This window comes from Belonocnema kinseyi, chromosome 6 (genome assembly GCF_010883055.1).
Source record: "Belonocnema kinseyi isolate 2016_QV_RU_SX_M_011 chromosome 6, B_treatae_v1, whole genome shotgun sequence".
Taxonomy (NCBI): domain Eukaryota; kingdom Metazoa; phylum Arthropoda; class Insecta; order Hymenoptera; family Cynipidae; genus Belonocnema; species Belonocnema kinseyi.
In genome coordinates, this window is record NC_046662.1 from 35,904,451 (window position 1) to 35,929,623 (window position 25,173).

Consider the following 25,173-nt stretch of genomic DNA (forward strand, 5'->3'; position numbering starts at 1 on the left):
ATATCTCGAAAACTGAGGGTGATGGAATTTTTCTGAGGTCGGATTCGGATTCAGCGCAGCAAAAACCTTCGGGTATACTAGGTCTGGTCTCTGGTTCCGGACATTTGTCAAATTTTGTCGGCCTGTGTTATTAATCTTCAAATGATAGAGTTTAATATTCAATTAATAAGATACATTTTTAATTAAAATCATGAATCTTGAACTGGAAAAGTTAAAAATTTCACCCAAAATATAAATATAGAACTACTAAAAAGAGTTTTATGCGAAAACAGACGAATTTTCAATTAAAAAAGATCAATTTTGATAAAAAAATTTAAATCTTCATTTAAAACAGAAACTGTTAACGATAAAAAATATGCAATTTTTTACTATACTCTTGGAATATTAAAACGGTTTTTTTAAAATCTCATTCGAAAAAAATATTTTAAATAAAATAGTTAAATTCTCCGTACAAAAATTAATTTTGAACAAAAAAAGACGAATCTTCAATTAGAATAGTTGAATTTTAAATCAAAAAGATGAATTTTCAACCAATAAGATTAATTTTCTACGAAAGAAGAAGAATTTTAAACCAAATATATGCATTTTAAACTAAAAAAGCTAAACTTTTTAAAAAAGAAACAAGTTTCCTACAAAATAGTTTAATTTTTACATTAAAAACACAACATTTCAAGCAATAAAAACAAATTCTCAACCTATAAAAATGAATTTTGAATCAAAGAAATGTATTTTAATTTAAAATCATAAATCTGCATACAAAAATAATGATTGTTTAACAAAAGAGTTTCTTGCTCATAGAAGTATTTAAATTTTCAATCGAAAGGGTGAATATTTAGCAAGATTTTAATTGAAAACTGAGAAGTATTTTTCATTTAAGAGGGAATATGACCAATTTTCAACCATGTAGTGGAATTTTCAATTAAAGAAAATTCAACAAAAAATAGAATAGTTATTTCTTTATTCAAAAAACTTAATTTTGAATCTTCAAAAGGAGCTAAATTTTAAAGAAAGTGGTTCAACTTTTCTTAAATACTTGTATTTTCTATTTAAAAAATCATTCCTCAACAAAATATGAAATAGTTACATTTTGGTTAAAAAAACTGATTTTGAACTAAATATGAACTTACAAAAGAGTGTTTAAAGAAGTGGTTGATATTTCAGCAAAGAATATAATCGTAAAGTTTCCATACCACAAATTTGTTAAATCCTATAAGGTAAAGCTACTTTACAAAAAAAAACATTGCTGTTAATTTCATATCACAATTTGAAAAAAATTGTGCGCCCTCTCGAAAAAATGCACTGACTTTATAAAAAGTTCTCTGCCATTTTCAGGTTTTGTCAGGTATATAAAAGTTCCCTGACAATTCCAGGGTTTTCATGTTTTCCAGACGAGTAGACACCCTGAAGGTTATATTTTTTAGTGTAAATTATCTTTGGGACTATTAGAACATCCTCTTTGTTGTGTGTTGGTAGGTGCCTTGCGCCTTGTCGACTTTGAACCACGTTCGATTAAGCTGGACTGACAGTATGTGTCTGATCAGATTTTTTCCACTTGGTATAACGGCCCTTGCCAGCACATTCGATAAAGTATCCTCTGCACGATGCCAGAGCACAAAGTGCCGCTCGAACATCATAGTTTACACACTCTAGGAACTTTTCCTATGATCCTAAATTACTGAAAATAAAGTAAAAGTAATTGTACAGAGAGAAAAAACCATCAAATGTCTCTTGAAAGACTACACTGCAAAAAGTTATGATTTTTAATAGATCTTGTCTACAGAATTTTTCTGGAAAAGAAACCTTATATCTATGTATACCAAGGTATATTTTCTTCTTAAGGTATACTTGCCAAGGTATACTTTCTTCTGATGAGAAACAGGGCTAGCCTAAATTAGGTTTAACCTCGTTTAGTTCGAGTTAACAAGGCGAAAATCGTATTAGTTGATTTAAGAAAATAGATTTTTTCATTTTTGACAATTAAAAACCCTATTTTTCTCGAAAGCGATGCAAAATATGAAGAGCAGTTCATAATTCAAAATAGTTGAGCTTCCTGGAATCTATTTAATTTTACTTTTTCCGGATATTTATATTTTTTAATTCAATACATTTTTCAAAAAATATAGAAAAAACTGATAAAAATCGACTAAATTAGCATTTGATTTAATGAACTTTAACATTTTATTTTTAAAAACGTTTTTGTTGGTTCACTGCCTATTTAAGGATTATGATCCATGAGATTATTAAATGAATTCCCTGAGCTTCAAAATAAAGAAAAATGTTTTTTGATCTCTAAAATTAAGGAAATATAATTTTTACCGACTCGAAATCTTATTTTTCTCGAAAATTATGCAAAATATAAATAGCAGTTCATTGTTGAAACTTTTTCAGCTTCTTGAAATGTATCAAAATGTACCCTTACTAGATGTATATCTTGCGTGTTTTAACAACAATTTTCGAAAAGTATTAAAAATCTATTAAAGAAACTAAAATAACATTTATTTTCATGAACATCAAGCTTTAATTTTTTAAATGTTTATATTGTGTCTTTAAACAAACATACGTCGATTTTTACATTTTTCTATCTTTTCTTTTAGTTTGTTTAAACTTTGTTCAAAAACATATTTGGATGCAAAAAAAATAATATCAATAATAAAATAAATAGTTTTTTTCAACATATTTATTCTTTGCCTGAAGCTACTCGTAAAAACTAAGTCTTATGATTTTTTATATACGAAATACCAAACTTTCGACGAAACACACCAACATAAAAAAATTTGTTCAAAATTGTGCATCTTCTTTAAAGTGTATTGATTTTTGTTTAAAATTACCGATTTCCGGTGAAGAACGTTAGCATAACGTAAAGTGGTGCAATACATTTTAATCTTCTTTGAAACCTAATGATTTTTTTGTAAGTGGAAAAAAATTATTTCCGGTCCAAAACTACAATATAACTTAAAATTTTTAAAAAGTTGCGAATCTTTTTCGAATTAAAATTTTTTATCTCCAAAAATACTGTTTAAAGTATATTATTTATTGTTTAAAAATATGAATTTTTGGTTTAAATCGCCAACCTAACCTGAAAGTGTTAGAAAATTATGAATCACTCAAGCTCAAGCTTGTTCATTTTATTATTTAAAGCAAAGATCCTTGAATAATATTTTAATTATTTTTGGTTTATAGTTACCAATATCAAATGAATAACAGAAGAATAACCTTAAGTTGTTGACAAATTGAAAATATTCTTTGCAAATTTTAAATATTAATTCTTGAAGAAACACAGGAGCATAATCCGAAATTTTTGAAAGATTCTTAACTTTGTTTATATTTAAATTATATTAATTTGTAAATACCAATTGCCAATATAAAATAGCATAGTAAGCTAAAATTGTTCAAATGAATCTTTTTAAATATAAATATTCGTTTAAAACAACTAATTTCCTTCGATAAACGTTATTATAATCTAAAACTGTTCGAAAATTGGAAATCTTATTCAAGCTATAATGATCTTTGTCTTAAATTACCATTTTTTGTGTGTAAAACGCTAACATAGCCTTAAAATGTCCAAAAACTATGTAACATTAAAACTTCATGATTTTTGTTCAAAAATGTAAATTTCCGGTAAAGGATGCTATCAAACCCGAAAAACCTAAATGGTTCAAAAATGTCTTATCGTTGTAATCGTTAAAATCTAATAATTTTTTATCAAGAATACTCATTTCCAGGATAAAACACTAACATTACCTAAAATTGTGACACATCGGAATCTTACTTATCATTTTTATTCAAAAATGCTAATTTTCATCTAAAAAAAAAACATTAAACATCTGGAAAAAATCGGACTGTTTTTTAAAAGATACAACTCCAATTTTTGCTCTAAGATTTGTTAGAGATCAACAATTTCACAAGTTGTCCTTTCTGCGAAACGCTATTTCGGCATCGGAAAACCGTGAAAAATATTGTATTGAATCTTCCGAATTTTTTCTTTTTCTTTAGGGATTATTACTATTTTTGAAAACTTATCTTAATTTGTTAATATTTTATCCGTTTTCTCGAAGGTTCAGAGGTTTGCTTGTGATTAAGCGATTAACTATTCTGATTGAAGGAATTTTAAATGTAGATAAAAAGAAAGAAACCTTTAAGTAAGGTTGTAGTTATACAGTTTAATCGATATAACGACACCTGTTATGAGTTTTGAAGCAGTGCCAAGTTTCTCATAAATGTTATTTAGTAGCTCTTCACTCGGGTGACATCGTAAAATATAAAAACTGCTGTATTACTTACTGCTTTAAACTCGTTTCATTTAAAAAATAACATACTTGCATTTTTTAATTAATTTTTTATTTTAATTTATTTATTTGGCATGAATGACAATATATTTTTTTTACAATGTAAATTGAGATCTGTTATTTTTTAAAAACTTTTTAAATTAGTAGTCTCGCCAATTTTTGGAAACTTACATCATTCAATTATTAATTATCATTCCAAAAGTGGTCTCCTTTTAAATAATAAATTCTCTTAATATTTTATTGTTTAATTTGTAAATCTGTGCCTTTAAAAATGTGCAACTTAAATACTTTTCGGGACTGTTTTATTTTTTATACATTAATTTAAAAGTTACTAAATTGTAAAGTGTAAATTAAAAAAAAAATTAGTATATTTTTATTATTTAATAATAAAGGCTTCAAAGATATCGTTAAATTCTAAACACTTCAAATTTAAAAGTATAAAATGTTAATTAATTGATTTGAATTTAAAAATATAACATTTTTATTATTTCAATTAAATTTTTTTAATCTCTTATAGATTTTTATTTGAATTAATGCAATTTTAAAATGTATAAAATTGAAAAAATACGACTACGCCGTAAAAATGTAATTATTTGGTTATAATAAATTTTTGTTGGGAAATAATTTTTCAAATAGAAAATGCATTACATATATTATATATTCTTCTAATTATTCTATTATATATTTTTCGGTTGCATATTTATTATCTTAATTTAATATTCAAATAAATAGTGAATCGATTTTTTTGATACAAATTTATATTTTCAAGTAGAAAATTCAACAGTTTGGTACAAAATTAAACTATTTGGTATAAAATAAAATGTTTAATAGAAAAGTTACTTTTTTATTAAAAAATTCTATTTTCGAGTTGAAACTTCAACTATTTTGTAGATAATTCATCTCTTTGGCTTATAAAGTCAACCATTTCCTAAAAAGAAAACGTATTTTTTGTATAAAATTAATCTTCTTGTTGGAAAATTGTTCGTTTGGTTTGGAAATTTAACTATTTGATAAAAAATTCGTTTTTATCCTAACATTCACTTCTTTGGTTGAAAAATGAACTATTTTGTTGAAAAATCGTTTTTGGTGTGCGTTAAAAATTATTCTTTTCATCTGAATATTTAACGATTTCGTTCTTGTTTGAAAAATATATATTCTCATTGAAAATTAAACTAATTGTATTCAAATTCAATTAACTTGATTTAAAATTAATTTTATTATTAAAAATTCATCTTACCCGGTATAAAAGTTGACTGTTTTCTAAAACATTGGCTACTTAATTGGAAAAATTAATGCTTGTTTTAAAAATTCGTCTTTTTGGGAGAAAATTGATCATTATGGTTGCGAATTCATCTTTTCTGGTTAAAAATGCAACTTTTTGGTTGAAACTTAATCTTTTTTTTTTTAGGATTCAACAATTTTGTTAAAAATTCGTATATTTTTGGTTAAATTCAAATATTATTAACTTTAAATAAAAATAATTTTTGGTTCAAGATTTTTTTTCGTGAAATCTTCAACTAAATTGTAAATTAACATTCTTGTTGAAAATTCATAATTTAGGATGGAAAATTTGTCTTTTTTGGTTGAATGAAACTGGTTAAAAATTAGTTGCTGTTGTTTGAGAAATAATTTTTTAAAGTAAAAATTTAACTATTTTGTTATTGGCATGGAACTTATCTTTTTAGATGAAAATTCGACTTTTGGTAGAAAATTAATGCAACTGATTTTTTTTTCAAAATTCGTCCATTTTACTTGATAGTATAACTATTTTGTTGGAAATATTTCTACCCTAAATCTTAGGAATTTTATGCTTTTCATATTGAGTTTGATATGGTAGCCATACTAATAAATTTAAAAGAACTTACTGTTATATTTTTTAAAAATAATCCTATATTTCACCTTTTTTGATTAATTAATTTACGACGTCGGAATTTTCAATAGAAAAGCGTTGCAGTACACAAAAAAGTACATCGTTTGGAATGGGTTTGAATCTCTCTCATCAGTACTTTGAACAAGTCCAACTCTTCTGAGCATAAAAATGCTCGAATACCTCGTATATTTCACAATTCTCATATGAAGTTGAAATCAAAGCATTCGAACGTGCCCTTCGATGGATCCTCTCATCTACGCCTTGCTCACGGATTCGGCACAAAATCTTTTTTTTTTTTACTTTTCTCGTCTGTCCTGTCTACATTCGACTATCTATCCCTCTCGATTGGATTTACTTTATATACCCAGTCGATCCAGCGAACGAAGCTGCAGAATCGGCATGAGGGATACTTTTTTTAAAGCCATGGCAATAACGAACACGTCAATTGTCCATATCCTCCCAACTGTCCACTGACTCTCTATCCGCACTTCACTTGGAATTTTATATCTATTACTGCGTTATAATGGCGTGGGTATGATTTTTTTTGCATTTCGGAACATACGTGTCTCACGTATCTTCTATCAGTGTCAATTTTCAAATCAAAGTGCTTCAAAATCAAATTAATTCACTTTTTATTGCAATATAATAAAGGGAGCTTGAATCTGTCGAACAATTTTTTTCATGAAAGAGATTTTTCTCAATAAAAAAGAGTTTAGAGTTTCAAAAGAATTGAAAGGAATACACTCAACTCCCGATTCTGGGCAACCTGATCTTTGACTTGCTTCTCGCTTGACTGCTTCGGCCTCCCCCCTCCGGAGCATTCCTTGACAGCCTATTCGCTCGGACCGTCAGTGCCGTATCAAAAATTATTTACATCACGCCTCTCTGGGCATGTACTGTTCCAATTTTAATTTCCTGCGAACAGAATATTTTTATATCAAACATTTTTATTACCTTCTCAAAGTCTCAGAAGCAAGTGTTTATTTCTGTGAATCAGTAGGTTTACTTTTTCAGACCAAAACTTTTTCATCCTTATTAAAAAAAATAATTTCTCAGGAGTGAGTTTTTATTTTTTATTTAAACTTAAGATTACCTTTTTTGTCGCTACCCACATCCTAGTATACTTGCAATTTCTGGTCTGCGTCACTTTGAGATTGTCAGCTGACACATCTGCTTTCTCGAAAATGGATAAATGTTGTTAATTAAATTTTTCTGTACTTAAAGTGAACTTCACTCTTATCTTTAAATGATGATTTCGATTTTATAGAATGTTTTTTCACTTGTAAAAAGTTTAAAAAAATAAATGAACACTGTAATTTGTACTATGAACAATGGAAGAATTTGCCATTGAAAATTTATCAAATTTAATAAATTGCAATCTTATGTCTTTAAAATAGAACTATTCCATAAAGAAGCGTTAGAAATTACTTCATATGTTGTTGTATACATCCAATACTGAAGAGTTTTCAAACTGCAAATATTCAGAATTGAAGAATTTTAATTCTTACAAGTTTAGCTATCCCAAAAAACGTTATAATTTTAATATCTTCAAAATATACATTATAAAAATTAAATTATTTGGAATTCTATATTTTCATCATTCAAGAGTTTTTAATTGTGACTCTTCGAACTTTTAGAACTGAAAACATTTAGAACTTAGAATTGAAAACTTTCACATTTTATCTTCTAAGTCATCAAAATTTAGAGTTTTGTTTTTATAAGTCTTGAAATTTGAAGAATTTCAAACTGCAAATCGTGAAAATGAGAGAATTTGTAATCGTAAATTATCAAACTTGTAGAACTTTAAAATCTTATTGGAAAAATTAAAAACTCTTCAATTTGGACAATTTAAAATTATGAAAATGTAATATTTTACAAATTAAAATAGTTATGATCTGTATGCTTTACATTCGAAATTTCTTCAAGTTAAACGATTTAGCATTTAAAACTCTTGATCTTCAAAATCATTAAAGTTATCGTAATTCAAGTCTTTTTATTTGTACATCTTTTAAATTAAAAAATTTTAAACTACTAGTAGTTAAAATTAAAGAATTTTAATATGTAAATCTTTAAAATTGTAGAACCTGAAATTTTAACTCTTTAAAATTGAAGAGTTTTCTTGACTTCAAAGTTCTACAAAGTCATCAAAACTATCATAGGTTGAGTTTTTTGTTGTACATCTTTCAATCAATACATTTTTAAGGATAAATCGTTAAAATTGATGATTTTTCTACTGTAAATCTTTAAAATTTTAGAGCTCTAAATTGTAATGTTTTGAATTTAAAAATTTTTTATTTTGGCAATTAAAAATTAAAAATGTCTTTAATTTTGATTATTTACATTCGAAATTTCTTCAATCTGGAAGATTTAAAATTGAAGATTTGAGTTCAGGTTTTAAAAATCATTCAAAATTAAGAATTTTTATTTCTGCTTCTCTACAATTCAATAGTTTTAAATTGAAACACTTCAAAATTTTAGAATTTTGAATTGAAAATTTAAGAAATTGTAGAATTTTTAAAATTTCCAATGAAGAATTATGCAAATTTTAAGTTTCCGAATATTAAAAATATTTAAAAATAAAGAGCTTTTAATCTCACAGTTTTTAGAACTTAAAAATAAAAAATTCCTTTCTTTTTTATGCATGATGAGTTTGATATTTAGGGAATACAAATTTGGCAGTTTCAAAATTAAACATTAAACATTGTATAGGCAAAATTGAAACCGTTAACGGTTAATATCTTTCAATTAGATATCTTGTACATGGAAAAAAATCCCGTTAAAAGCTACGAAACTAAATTAAAGTTTCAAATTTTCTCCACGATTTCAAAATTAAAAATATCAGATTAAAATATTCAAAATTTATAATTCAATACTGATTCTTACTTAAAATTAAACCATTGGACTATATGATAATTGAAATTGGCCCTTGTCCAAATTAGTCGATGAAAAAATAAAAAAAAGTTTGCCTTATAAATTAAACCATGCAAGATCCAAGAATTGAATATTAAATTATTTTAAGGATAACGTTAAAAATTCAACATTTCAAATTCCATGTCTCTTAATAAAATGCAATGAAGTTATGAATTCATTGAAAAATTTTATTTGTTTGTAATCAACAGAAATATAATTTTTTTAAATTTAATTTGCAGATTACTCAACAGGATATTTTTTGAACTGTTAATAAGTGTTAATAAAGTATATTATTTATTGTCAGGGGACGGATAAGATCTACTGTGAAGGTAGCTAACGAGCGCAGCTCGGCTCTCACATGCCGCATGTGAGAGCCGAGCTGCACTCGTTAGATGTCTTGAGAGTGGCTCTAATTTACTTCCTGTGTATCGCAAATCTACAGGTTTGAGGCAGCAGCACGACACAAACGAAACAGAACAACTACAACAGAACATTTCCATAAAATGCATCATAACACGTATAACCCCTCTCAAACCCCTAAACCCTTAGTGAAATGTTACTAAAGTAGTTTTAAGTTGGGATTCGTGTATGCAACTCAACTTTTTTCAGTGACTGTACATGTTATGTTCTTAATGTGTATTTGTATCTTCATTATGAATTATTCAATCAATCATTGATTTCCATAATGCACGGCTGATTTATTTACACAACGGTACTAATATACATTCTTTTTTTTCTGCTTTCAGCTGCCCAAATTCCACAGCGCGGAAGTAAGTAAAACTTTTTTTATTTTCGTTATTTTTCCTCTAATTCTACTTTTTTTCTATTATAACTGTCAATGCTTTTTTCTACCTCATATCAAGTATATCATTGCCCTTAATCGATTAATCAATTAGTCTATTGGGGCTCACTAAATTATATACTACCTTACTCAAATTGATGGATTTTTTGGATATTCTTGAGAAGCTATGATCGATTACTGAAATTAAAAATATATATATATATATCAAGATAGTCGTTGATGAAAGGAATTTAAAATGTAGTTCACTAATTTTCAGCGGAGATTTATTCTCTTAGATTTATTAATATACTATATTTAATTATAAAGATAACAGACAGTGTCGAATCAATAATTACCCTATGCGGTTCTCTGCATGTATAACTTATTTTCGTGATAATTATTCAATTGTCACGGACGTATTTTCGATGTTAATGTCAATTTTCATTTACTTTTGTACACATAGAATCTATATCACTTAGCTATTGCTACTTCAATTTATAATTATATTATTTAAAAACACTTGCTGATACATTGAACATCTTTTAAAATTTTTTGTCGAAGAGTGTATGATGATGAATTCCCTTCACGATTTAAGGGCACTGGTGATTAATCAATAGCAAGACTGAATCAGAGAATTTTCGGTTTATATTCGTGTATAAAAATCTTCTGATTATTGGATAACATTTTTATTGCATATAGAAGAGAATTTTTGTAATGAGTATCCAATAAAGTCTGTTTTATAATAAAAAATAATTTAAAAATTTAAATATTTATTTTTTTGGTTTTATGAAAATAATAAAGGCCTGATTGTTAATAAAATTGATGTTACAGCTTGCAAGAGGAAAGACGAGATGGCGACCCAGGCAGAACACCAACAGCCCGCCCCCAAGAAACCCCGCCTGGTTTTCACAGACCTTCAGCGCCGTACTCTACAGGCTATTTTTAAGGTTGGTTTCAAACTTTAAATTTTTGTATAAAATGAAATAAAAAATAAGAATTAGTTATACAAGTTGATTCGTTCTGAGAAATTTTAATGTTGAGTTTTTAAGTGAAAGAAAATCAAGGAAAACTTTTATTCGTTCGAAAGCTCAGAACCTCAATTATCATTTTTTTATCAAACAGTATTTCTTAAATAAGTATATTTTGTGATTTTCCCTCTTTTCCCTCTGTGCCTCTTATCAACAAAAAAAAAGAATTCCCCTTTTCTGCACAGTTTTCAAGAAACTTCCCCTATTACTTGTTTTTTCGCTTAAATCTGAACTAAATTAATAGAACCCGATAAGAAAATCTAACTATATTTGATCAAAAGTTCGACTATTATATTGAAAATTTAATTATTTTGTGTAAAATTGAATTATTTTCTTAAAAAATCATACTTTTTTGTCGAATTTTTTAAACTATTTTGGTGAAAAAATCGTCTCCTTTTAGTTGAAAAATATTTGTTTGTTGAGAATTCAACTCTTTCCTAATAAAATGGTTTGTTAGGCTCGAAGAATAAACTGGTTGGTTGAAAATTCAACATTTTTTTTGAAAATGCAACTGTTTTTGGTTTCAGTTAAATATTTTTTGTTTGAAAATGTTATCGTTTGTTTGAAAATTCAATTATTAGGTTAAAAAATTATCTTTTTGGTTCAAAATTTAACTGTTTAGTTAGAAATTCGTCTTTTCTTATAGAAATCTCTTTTTCTTTTTGATTGAGAAAAGTCATTATTCTTGGTTGAAAATTCATTATTCTTTGTTGAAATAGAAATTTTTGTTTTGAAATCAAACTGTATTCTAAAAAAGTCGTCTTCTTAAATTAAAAATCGAACTAATTGTTTAAAAATGTAACTATTTTTATTCAGAGTTTAATCATTTGATAGGAAATGCAAATTTGTGGTTAAAAACTAATTTTGGTTTTGAAAATTCATGGTACATGGTTGAAAAATTTTTGTTGTTGATAATAACTCTCTTTTTCCGGTTGACAATTCAACTGTTTTATAGAAATTTTGTATGTTTGTCTTAAAACTTCAAAAAAATCTTTAATTTTTTTTTTAAATATAATTTTTTGTAATAAAAATGTACTCATATTGTTAAAATGTTATATATTTTTGGTCTAACATTTACCTATTTTATTGAAAATTCATCTTTTTAAAATAGAAAGTCGTCCTTTGGATTGAAGATTTATATTTTTGTTTCAGGAAAGTCATCCGTTTTGGTTGAAAAATCTTCCTTCTTTGTTAAAAATAAACTATTTTTTTTTTAATTTATCCGACTCCAAAAAAATCGTCGTTTGGCTTGACTTTTTAAGTATTTAGTTAAAGATTCATCTGTTTCTTTGAGAATACGTTTCTTTTGATTGAAAGTTGAACTTTCTCTCTGATTTTATAAAATAGAAAATAAGAAAATCAATAAAGTCGCACGTCTAATTTTTTATTTTGAAAAAATAACAATTTTATGAATATAATTATTTTAAAAGGTCACAAGAACTCCAATTCTAAACTAACTTTGCTAAGTTTTTTTTAGATCCCAGTTTCAAAGATTTTTTGAGTTCAAAATTTTTAGACGCAACAGAAAACAAATTTGCTTGTTAAAAGAGTAATTTCACCTGTTGCTGGCCTCTCAAGCGCGATTTAGTGTTAGGCAAGTCATTATCTCGATTATATATCAGTCCCGTATGTCTCACAGAATTTAGTGCAATTGCAATGGTATGATTATTGATTTGATAATGGCGGTATTTTGAGTTGAATATCTCTGATAGACCAGTCTGAATCTGTTTACGACTTTAATCGAAACGGCAATTCCATTTTAATTTCCATAGCTATCAATTTTTAAATAATGCAGATAAGAATCTTTTTTTCTATTTTAACGGATCTAAATATTAAAAATTTCGATTACAGAATAAGTTTGAAATTAGATTTAAGTGAATTAAGTTTTAACTAAATTTGTGTTTAAAATAAAAAATATCAAATATTCAAAGCCCTATTCAAGAAGATCTTTTTTAGTTATTCTTTTATAGCTTTTAGTTTGATGAGCTACCATTTTGCTTCTTTTTTTAAAAAATATTTTCAAGCTTTAAAGATTTGAAATAATTAGAATGTGCTGAGGCTGAAATGAAAATGCGGGCGAATTTCGAATACAAGATAGTTCGATTAGACATGTACAATGTGCATGTGCACATATTATGTCGAACAGCAAGGTGCTGAACAAAACACAGTAGTCGTCCTACTTTCCGCCAGACAGTAGTACACGCTGTTTCAAGTCAGACATGGGCCTCACAGCACACGTGCATTTATATGCAAAATGTAATATAACCCTCTCTGTTTTCATATAAATTTCACACCGACGGAAATTACTTTTGATCTCTAAATCTTTCAAAAATTTTAATTTCGTGTTTATTTCAGCAAATAAAAATTGTTTGTAATATTCTTTGCATTGATCTAACTACACATACAAAAAAGTTTCACTTTAAACAGAAAAACGGCGTTAAAATTTACTAAAACAAGTTTGAAAATTAAAACCCTAGTCTTCGTGTATATTTCATTCAATTATTATAGTAATAATCGAATTCATATTATCGTAGCCCTAGATAAATGATCACCCTCTTAAAATTAAATGTTTTATTATTTAACTATTTTAATTTTGAAATTTATCATATTTTAAATTATTATTCTTTGAAGGCTTCACAGTTCATAATATTAAACGTTTCGATTTTTGAACTTTCACTATTGCAGAAATTGTTCAGGTAATTCCGGTTACATTTCTGTTAAAACGTGTTTATTTTTAATGCTTCCAATTTAAAATTATTAATATTTTCAGATTTTAAATAAAAAAATGTAATTCCATGTTTATTTTAAGAACCAAAATTGTTTACTTTATTCTTTGCGTTTTTCTATTAACTATTCCATTCAAAGATTGTAAGCATCTCCTTTTCCATATTACTCTTTGCTGTTCAAAATAATAATTTAAGTTTTTCAATTTTCAAAACTGCAGAAAATGTTTCTTCGCGCTGATTTAATTATTTCATTCAATGATTGTAGGAATGATCTTGTTAATAGTCATACCGAAATTATGTTTAAAATTTGAATAAGTCATTATTTGACTATTCTATATTCGGGATTTAACATTTTTTTAAATTTTAATAGTAGAATGTTTTGAATTTCGAAATAATAAACATTAAATTTTTTTAATTTTCACAGATGCAGCAACTGCTCATTTCATATTTCAGTTAGAATTTTTTTCTTTTTAATGTTTCAAACCTTAAATTATTTATATTTTTAGATTTTTAATACAAAAATTTTAATTTAGTGTTTGGTTTAAAAACCAAAATTCTTGAAAATTATTTAATTCAATGAGTGTAGAAATGACCTTATTCATGGACATATCAAAATTACCACTCTTTCAAAATTAAATCAATCATTAGTTAAGTATTCTATATTTAAAATTTACCATTTTAAAACTGGTTAATCTTGAACGTTCTGCCGTTGAACAATATAGAAGGTTTCAATTCTTTTAATTTTCAAAAGTGCGAAAATTGTTAAATTTACATTCGTGTTGTATCATTTTTCTTCTTAATACTTCAAATTGTTAATAGACAAATTTTAATTTAATAATAATTTCAAAAAGAAAAATGGTTCAAATTATTCTTCGCGTTTATTTAATTATTTTATTCAATAAAGTTGTAAGAATGATCTTATTCAAAGTCATATCGAAATTAAAACATTTAAAATTTACCATTTTTAAAATTGTTAGTCTTTGAATGCATTGCAGTTCAAAATATTTAACGTTTAAATTACAAACTTTTACAACTGTAGAAATTGTTCTATTTACATTTCGGTTGAAAAGAATATATTTTTAATGTTTCGAATTTCGAACTATTTATATTTTTAAATTTTAAATACAAAAATTTGCAAGTAAAGTTACTTGAGATCAGTAATTTTTTATAATAGAAATGGTTGAACTATACACGCTTAAATTTGAAATTGTTTAAATTCATTGTCTTTTGTATTTAAATTCTTTCATTCTTAACTTATGATTTTGAAAATCGCCTACTTTTTATTTTCTATTTAAAATTGAATTGAAACGAATAAAATATACAATTGTTTATTTCTGAACTCAACCTTCAGAAATTGAACTACTTGAGATTAGACATTTTTCAAAATCGAAAGCTTTCCAATTAAATTGTTTAATTTTTAAAATAGCATTCAAAGCCTTAACATCAGTATTTCCTCACTAATTCCTGATATATTTTGACTGAAATAATATTTAAAAAAAGAAGTCACTGATTTAAAGAGAAATTCTATTAATTTAAATTTAGAAAGTTTGCTCAAATTCTACTAATTTATTCAGTACTTTAATTTTTTAACAAAGCCATTAATATAATTAAAACAAAGCGACCGATATATAGTACATTTGCGCTGAATAAAGCCATAAAGAATAAATCATTGCTTCTCAGTAAAGTTGAACTAATTCATGTTTAGAGAATAAATTAAAATCTGCAACATTTTTTCAACTGATTAAGGTAGGCAAATGTGCCTACTCACTGAAATTCCAGTGAAATTTCACTAATCCAAATTAAGACTCGATCCGTAGCAATAAATTTTGTTATATTAAATATTACTTTGCATGATAAATAAGTGAAATTTTTTGTAATTATGTTTAGAGTAACTGGACATCCAAATATCAGTTTATGAATTTACAAATAAAAATCTATGAACTTTTCTTCAAAGAACTGTCCTTCACTGTTTTCTGTGGAGGAAAGCGATGTTTCTATACCTGCGCATTCATGTGCACAGTCGTAGATAGTTGAATTCAGTTGCGCGTCAATCGCGCGTCCAACTATCGATCCGTCTTGAATAATTTCGCGAGCTGTTCTTTACCTGCACTCAGTATTTCAGTTATCTACTTCTCAATTCTACTGGCGCTTCAAAACTGTCCAATAAATAAATAATTTTATTGTTTATACCTCAAGAATTACTTTTTTCATTACTTTTCAAGCCTCAAGCTACACGATCCTTGTTTCAGAAGTTCATAACTTTATGGGGCCGTTCAAAAACTACGTCATATTGACAGGGTGGAAGGGGGAAGGTTTTATGATGATTCATGACTTAGGGTAGAAGGGTTATACGTCGAATGTTTATTTTCCTTTTCTCTTATTTTTCCGTTTAAATGCGAACTGAATTAATAGAACCCAATAAGATAATCCAAATATTACTCTTTGAAAGTTAATTATATTTATTTTCAAATTCCGTACCATACTAAGGCAAAAATTTACATCCGCACGAATTAAGATATCGAGTTTCTCATTTGGGAAATTTTAAAAGGCACTAAATAACGTTTGTATACAAATGTGACTTAGTGCCTTTGATTTAATTTCCCAAATGGGAAACTCAGTATAGTAATTCGTGTAAACGTAAGTTGTTGCGAAAAAAATTTCGGTACTGTAAGGATAGGATGACGTAACCAAGTATCACAAGACCTTAACTGAAAATTTAACTAATACATTTTTGGCTGAAAATGGGTCTATTTCCTTTTAAATATTGATTATACATTTTTTCATTGAAAATTCCTCCTTTGTGGTTGAAAGTTCAACTACTTAAATGATATTTAAATAATTAGTGAACAATTAATTTTGATGGTTAAAGATTAAACTATTTTGTTAACAATTCAATTTTAATGGTTGATAATTAATTTTTAAACTAAAAATTTAATTTTACTATTTTTGTTTGAAAATGGATCGTTTTCAGTTAAAAATTCAACTACTTAGTTGAAAGTTGAACTATATAATTGGTAATAAAGTGTTTTTTATTCGTTAAAACTTGAACTATTTTGTTGAAAATTTTTTCTTTTTTGTTCGAAATTTAATTTTTTAAAATTAAAAATTGATCTATTTCATTTATGGTTAAAACTTAATCATTTTTAGATGAAAATTCAACATTCTGCTTAGTTTATGTATTTTGTTGTCAATTCTCTTTTTTCGTATAAAATTAATACTATATATTGAAAATTCAACTATTTAGTTGAAAGTGGAACTATTTTCAAAAAATTCATTTAATTAGTTGTAGATCCATCTCTTTGTTTGAAAATTTGAACTATTTTTTTGAAAATTCATTTCTTTTTGTTGAAAATCAATTTTTTCAAGTGCAAATTTAAATATACCATTTTTTTGATAAAAAGTGTTTGTTTTTTGTGTAAAGTTCAATTATTTGGTTGATGATTAACTTAAGTAATTCATATTTTTGGATCTAAACTTTTTTCGAGGCTGAAAATTTAATCGAAAATTGAAATATTTCATTATTGGTTGAAACTTAATCGTTTTTAGTTAAAAATTCAAAATGTGGTTGACACTTTATACATTTTCTTGTAAATTTGTCTTTATTAGTAGAAAATAATATTAAACATCCAAAATTCAACTAATTTGTTGAAAGTTGTACTAATTCAAAAAAAAAATTATCAGTAATAGATCCATCTCTTAGTTGAAAATTTGACTATTTTGTTGAAAATTAGTTTATTTTTTGTAAAAAATTGATTTTTCTAACTAAAAATTTAACTACACCATTTTGTGTTGAAAATTAATTATTTTCAGTTCAAAGTTGAACTGTTTGGCCAGAAAATAACTTTTTTGTTGAAAATTTATATTTTTACATTAAAATTGAACTGCCATGTAGAAAGCTCCCTTTTTGGATTAAAAAGTTAACTTTCTTGTTGAAAATTACTCTTTTTGGGTTAAAAATGTTATTATTTTTGTAGAAAATTCAACTGTTGGTTCAAAATTAACTATTTGCTGTAAAATATATCATTTATTTGCTCAGAGATAAAACTATTTTTTTGGAAATTAATTTTTTTATCTGGAAATTTAAATAACCTATTTTTGGTTAAAAAGTAACCCTTATTAGTTAAAAATTCAAGACCTAAATTTTTCGTTGAGACTGAATAATTTTTTATTAAAAATGTTACTACTTGGTTGGAAGGTTATCTTTTTGGTGAAAAATGTTTGTTGCTAAGAATTCATCATTTTAGTTGAAAATTCAACTTTTTTGTTGAGAATTCAAAATGTTGACATAAAGTCATCTTCTTTAATGAAAATGCAACTGCTTTGTTAAAAATTCGACTTTTTTATTAAAAAAGTTCTTGGTTGAAAATTCAACTTTCTTATAAAAATACGATTCTTTAGCTTGAAGAGTTGACTTTTTCATTAAAAATTCAATTATTTGTGGTTGAAGTTAATTCTCTTTTGTTTTAAAAATCGTCTTTGTAGGCCGAAAGTTCCACTATCCCATTGAAAAATTTCTTTTGTGATAGGAAATTTCACTGTTTAGTAGAAAAATTACCTTTTCTTATTTGGATGCAAGCCAAAGACTCCACAACATGGCCTTAGCCTAGTTTATGTCTGCGCTTGTCAGTTTTTCTTTCTTTTTCATCTTTATAACTTAAACCATTTTTTTCTACAAATATAATCTTTTTTAATTTAGGACACAATACTTCAGCCTTTGATACACAAGAGCCTATTTTAATTTGATAACTCGCTTTATAATTATAGTGGGATAGTGTAATAAATAATCTTATAGGAATTTCTAGTGAGCGTCATTAGATTTAAATCTGAATGAAAATTCTTCTTAATTTTTGTATTTTAGGAGAGATGGATAAATTAGCTTATCGGGTAGTTGGAATATTCAATTAAGTGCAGCAGCTTTCTGAAAAGTAAAGTAGATCAAGAATATTTTAGCAGACGTATCACATCTGGCTCGACCTGATTGGTTTCAATTTAATTATTTTTATTGAAAATTCTATTTAAACTTCCTCTTTAGTTCTTACTGACGACCGTGTAACTTATTAAATTGTCCTTACAAACTTATAGGTTCTTGTTTTGTTTTTAATTTTAATTTGACATTAAAAGAGACACTTCAATTGTAATATCCAATTTTGTTCTGCCCTTAAAAAACGAATTTCTTGTAATATGTTCTAGGAGAAAAATTTTTTTTCATTTTATTAGTGCTTTTTTTACTTTTGTGCACTTTTTATAAACCGTTTGAAATTGATCATGTTGGAACTTTGCAATTTTTCATTTTTCCGTTTAAAAAACATTGTATCGAAAACGGTTCAATTTTTAAGTTTTTTATCTTTAAATAGGTAACTCCATCAAAATTGTAAAACAGATCAATGATAATTTCTTAAACTTTAGGTTCTAATTCAAATATCTAATTATTTCACATCTGATGCCCTCCTTTAATTTGAAGTTAATCTATTTTAAGTACTTCAATTTAGATATTTTATTTTTGAAATTTTGACTCAAAATTTCTCATTTTCAAGACGTTTTATTTTTATATAATTCAATTTTGAGGGCTGATTCAATTTTTAATTCGTGATTTAGATCTAAGTTTAGTGAAAGTTTTAGCTTAGGGCGATGTAACTTTTTTATTTTAATTTTGACTTCTATTTTTCCGTAATTCAAGTTTTTTAATTACTGTGGCCACTAAAATGTTCAGTAATACAAACGAAGTGAATTTCAATAAAAATTAAAGTGGAAGTGAAAGTGAACAAGTTGGATTATGGCCCTCATAACTGAAAGCTTGCAATTTAACATTTTATTTTCTAAAGTTTTTACATTTGCAATTGTTAACTTTTTATTACTGAAATCAAAAGTTTCCTACCTTTTTTCTTTTCTAAATTTCAAGCTGTATATTTCAACATAAGAACTAAACTTCATTCAAAAATAAATACTTCAAATGATACGTACCATCCGGCAAACAAGGGACGATAAAAATACGAAAAAGGGATAGATTTCATAAACAAATAGATTAAATATCTAATATTTGCAAAGTCTTTATCAATTCTATAGGGAAGTTTAATAAATGTATTTTTAAAGAAACAAAAATAAGTTACAAATAAAATTGGAAAATGTTGACGTTAGGCTACGAGGGGAATTGAAAGATTTTTTTTCAATCCATGTGAAGTTATTGCATATTTCCGATATAATTTTTTGCGAAACTGGTTAAAACGCTCATCTTACCGTTTGAGAAAATACTTATCCTAGTAACAATCTTTTCTTTTAAAAAATACGAAGCGAAACAAAGAAAGACACATCTATGAAGTGGCACAGCCGTTGACACAAGACACCACAAAACTTTTACTAACATTAGCGGAATTGGCTCCCAAAATTTGCCCAATATTGGCCCACTTGTCAATTTTTCCCTTAGAGGTTTCCCAAATATATAATTTTTAAATTTTTAAATAACTCCAGGTTATACGTGATCTAAACAAATAATAAACAAAATTAAAAAGTTTGGAAATATGGTCTTAGTCTTCTTCACACTGATAGGAATGAAAGCATATTTACAAAAATACTCATAATTAAAAAAATTAAAAACAAAACCCAAATATGTTCTTTTAAAAAATGAAAAAATTGTAAATAATAATGCTGAATATTCCTAAATTTCAACGATACCATTGCCAAAGTGGATTTAATTGGAAAATTCAAAAGTAAAATTAAATAAATTACCAAGCAAAAATATTCCCAATTGAAAAAACGTGACCACACTCGGGACGTTTTTTCCTTCGGTCCCTATTATAGCTTCCTTGTAAACGTCCCTAGTGTGCTTACTTTTTATGAATTGGGAAATACTTTGCTTGTAAATTTATTTATTTACTTTTGCTACGTTATTTATTTTGAAGGTTTTTTTCAGTGAATCGGCTGAACTATTTACAATTTTTTTACATTTCTTAACATATTTAACTGGCTATTCTTTAACTTTTTAAATTATATAAGTATTTTTTTATTTATTTCATTGCGAAGAATGCTGAAACCAGGATTTTTTTCCAATTCTTCAATATTTCAATTATATATTATTTCGTTAATTATTTAGTGTTTTTTGTAGGATTTTTTTAGTAAAATTTTTGTTTTATTATTTGTTAAGATTTTTAAGTTAAAAGTTTTTTCTTTTTTAATTTTTCAAATATTAATATATCAATTTTAAATTTAGTCCTTTTTCAAATTTTTTTATGACGATTTCTTCCATCTTAGATTTACGACCGACGTTCTTGTACATAAACATCGATAGATAAGTAAAGTAAATTTCATAAACGAGTGTCATAACACAACCGTACACGAATCACAAATTCTTAAGAATGGAGAGAGAAATATGGTCCTTGAACAAGCCTTCCCATTCATATGCCCTTTTTACAATTTTCATTTTGCATAAATATCTAAAAACTTAAGGAACTGGGAAGAACACTTATTGCAAACGATTTTTACATGAACCTTAATAAACTCGGTTTTTAACTCCAATGGCGTGGGGCAGCGGGAGTTAAAAAGTAACTTTCTCATATGTTATAAATACTGAAAAGACTGGAAAAGCCATATTTGAACAAAATTTGTAATTTCCAGGAAACTAAGAGGCCGTCGAAGGAGATGCAGGTGACAATCGCTCGGCAGCTGGGCCTGGAGCCCACGACGGTTGGAAACTTCTTTATGAATGCGCGACGCCGTTCTATGGATAAATGGAAGGACGAGGACCCGAAAGCCATGGCCATGGATGAAGGACAATTATCACCATCGCTTGGAATTAGTCCACGACAAGCTTCTGACGTTTTGTGACATACGTCCGACCACGAGGAGTATCACGACGAGTCGCCCGAAGAGGATCTTTCCTTTTCGTAAATAAATCTCTCGTTGAGTTAGTCTTGATTCTTTCGCTTGGTCTTCAGTACTTCACTTTTACAGATCAAAAATCTTAACCAAAACAACCTCATCAAAAATAAAATAATCTTTCTTTACATGTTTAAATTTAAAGAATGAAGCTTTAAAGTTGAGTAGAAGAGGCACAAATTACAATTTCTTCGTTCTTCTCTGACCACAAAAAAATGAGGGTACGAAATGTTGCGGGTAATCGGTGAAGTAGGTAAACACGAGGTGGGTACATCCAACAGAGGTAAACTTTACTTTGTCTGTAACAGCGGAATGTTTACCTCAGTCTGGATTATCATCTGACTATTACCCTGCTTGAACCATTAGTTGCCACGTTTTGTTTCTTCAGTTCCTTCTGTAACGAAATTGGAAATTAACATAACTGCACAAAAAATTGATAATGACAATTTTATCATGAATGAAGTACCAGACAAGCGAAAGATGTGCTACAGTTGTCGGTGATGAAATCTATGGTCTCTCAAAAATAATAAAATCTCGAAGAGTGTTTGTGACGTGCTGCGTTTTACGTTACAAAGGAGAGTCGAAATTCGATCGAAGCCACGTGACGAACCGATGCACAATGCACGTCTCGTTGCACGTGAATATTTTGCCAATCGCTTTTTTCAATCTCCAGAGAATTTAAAATCCTTTGAATTGAGAAAGAGAGACAGCAAAAGTGAATATTTAAAATTGTTACAACTAAAAATTGGTTTGGATTGAATTCATTGTTTATTTAGATTTAAGGGAAAGTGGACTTACGTTAAGTCCTCGTTACCTTAATTTCAGAATTAAGCCTTAAATTCAAATAAATTCTGAATGGGCTGCCAATTGTTTTAAAGCCTAACAATTTGAGGTATTTGTTCAGTAGTTTTTAATGCTGGAAATTTTTTTCTATAGATAAACCAAATATAGAAGCCTCGATCGAGTTTTAGATTACAGCTCAATTTTTAATTTTGTGCCATAAATTGCCATTGTTCGTTTTTATACATTTAGGTGTATTTTTAGAGCCCATTCTAGTCCTTGTTCAGGAAACTCAGAGTTCTTTCCGAACTACGTAAAACGGGTTACAATATAAACAGAACTTTCTTAGATTCACTTAGTCTAGTCAAAATTGGAATTACTTTTAAGAGCGAATCGCAGACGTCTTCAAAAAAGATTATATTTTAATTCTCTTCTAAAATCATTTAAGGTAGAATACAGTATAATATGCAAATATGCACCAAGAAGACGAGTACTGAAAAATTTTACGATTCGTAAAAGTCCCATCCCCTTTGGTGCATACGAAATTTTTTTTGTAACAAATGCATGATTTTATACAACAATTTTTAGTAAATTTATCATTTACAAAAATGGTTACGAATTTAAGAAATTAATGGTAAATTCAGACATTATCAGAATTTGAAAATTTTAGAAACTTAGGGTAAATTTGGAAATGACAAAAAAGTTCCAAAATCTTTTAAATTTATGAGTATTCAGAGTACCCAAAAATATCCGAAATTTTACGTTAATTTATAGAAAAATTATCGTAAATAATTTTTTTTTGAAATTACTGTAATATGCCATAAATAATCATAAATACCCTAAATTTCCGTAAATATCCAAAGAATATTTAAAATTTGTAAAATTATCATCGTTTACCGTAAATGATCAAAAAATTTGGATACTCTAAAGTTCCGTATATTTACACAATTTTAAACTTTCAAAGTTTATAATTTTTTTTAAATTAAAAAAATTTTTAATCTTCAGAAGTTATGAAAATGAACATAATTTGCCGTAAATTAAAATAAGTTTCCGAAATTTTTGTAATACTTTGAATTCCCATAAATTCATAAAATTTTAAAATCTTGAAAACTTTTTAAAATTACCATTAATTACCCTTAATTGCCATAGATTTCCGACAGGCTCTAAATTTTCGTAAATTTCAACAACTTTACATTTTCAAACAAAAATTAAATGGCCATAATCTACCAGAAATTACCATGAATTTACGAATGTTTAAACACTCCGAATTTTTATAAACTTCCTAAACTTTAAAAAAAATTAAAAACTTTTAAACATCCAAGAATTAAAAAAATTAGTATAATTTACTATGAATCACCATAAATCACCCAAATGTATTGAATACTCTGAATATCCGTAAATTTCTGAATCTTCAAAATTTCAAAAAATTTTAAAATGACTACAATTATCATAAATTACTATAAATTATGGAAAATGTTTGGGTATTTTCAAATTTCGTAAATTTTCAAAATAAAAAAAAATAATTTCCACAATTTTAAACATTAGGATAGTTTACCATAGATTTATATGAATTACCGTAATTTTGTGCGTAATATAAATTTTCGTAGAGTTCTAAAAGTTTCAAATTTCAGAAAAAATTAACAACATTTAAAAATTTTTATTTTATATAATTTACCATAAATTACTATAACTTTCCGAGAACTTTCGGATACACAGAATTTCAAAGATTTTAAAATAAAAATTTGTGGAAAGTTGTAAATTTATCATAAATTATTAATAATTTATAAATTTAGCATCAATTTTGGTAAATTATGTTGAATGATAATAATTTTTCGGTAATTTATGATAACTTATCGCTTTGAGTTGGTACAATGTGTCAACGCGATCAACTGATCGCTTGATAGATTTAATTGTTGGCCTCTGGCGTTACTTTTTATTTCCCAGGAAGTAAAAAGTAGAATTTTAGCCCCGCATCTAGTTTTCTGACAAAAAATAAATTAATTTTTAAAAAACTGAAGAGATTTAAAAAAAGGATTTTTGGAAGACTTGTGATTGCAGCTCATTACAAAGTTATTTTGAGATTTGAGTTGTTGCTCCTGGAAACGATAATTGCATTCTTCTGTTTGAATTAAAGAGAAAGGTTACACACCCTGAACAAATGGTTAAACTCGATCTTTTTTAAAAAAATTACCTTTTGTAATATGATTAAAAATGAAGGTGCATTCCAAGTAGAGCAGCAAGTCAAACTTTCAAGATTCCAGTTTTATGTGAGCAGTTTTTAACACTTAAGATTTTTTCTATCGCGCCAATGTCAAGTTTAATATTAAAAATGAGAATTCGAGAGTGAAAGAGAGGGTAGATAAATCATCGAGCAACTAGTGGCAGCTCAAGTCAACGAAAGTAGTCTCGTCAATTCCTCGTTGGTCACGTAAGTGTGGAACGTTTTTACGGGCATGTGCTAACGTGGTGAACTTTGTGCACGTGTACCAAGTGATATATAATATCTGGGTGGACGCTTTTTTGAAAAGGCGAAAAAAAAGAGAGAAATAATGTTAAATGCGGTGCACCGGTGCAAGGAGACTCGAATTGCACTCAATACCGTGCTGTATTGTGAGCTGTGCTTTTGTACATACGAAACTTTTATTACGTAAGCGGTGTTGTGAAAGGGATGAAAAACGTGTGGTTCAGAGAGTTTCAGTAAATATCGGCACTAGCCAGCATCATTTTTCAGCAAATGTACCAAAATCTCAGTCATGATTCAAACATTCCAATTTAAGAATAATATCTGAAATTTTGAGATCTAACATCTCTTATTTGTTAGGACACTATTTAAAAAAAAAATATTAGGCCTAAAAGTTAATTTGGTGCACTTTTTATTTTCGGTAGCTCTTGCTTAAATTTAAATTTCTTCCCGTCAGAAGGT

The 25,173-nt window shown here is 26.9% G+C and overlaps 1 protein-coding gene across 1 annotated transcript in view; it reads left to right on the forward strand.

The window, feature by feature from the left end:
* The window catches only part of LOC117174729 (hepatocyte nuclear factor 6), a 116,947-nt gene extending 94,160 nt beyond the window's left edge, over positions 1-22,787 (forward strand). The window contains exons 3-5 of the mRNA XM_033364053.1: positions 9,813-9,836; positions 10,679-10,794; positions 21,210-22,787. Of these exons, the coding sequence (XP_033219944.1) occupies positions 9,813-9,836; positions 10,679-10,794; positions 21,210-21,419 (350 nt within the window). The 3' untranslated portion in view covers positions 21,420-22,787. The remainder of the gene's footprint in view (positions 1-9,812; positions 9,837-10,678; positions 10,795-21,209) is intronic.
* The last annotated feature ends 2,386 nt before the right edge of the window (positions 22,788-25,173 follow it).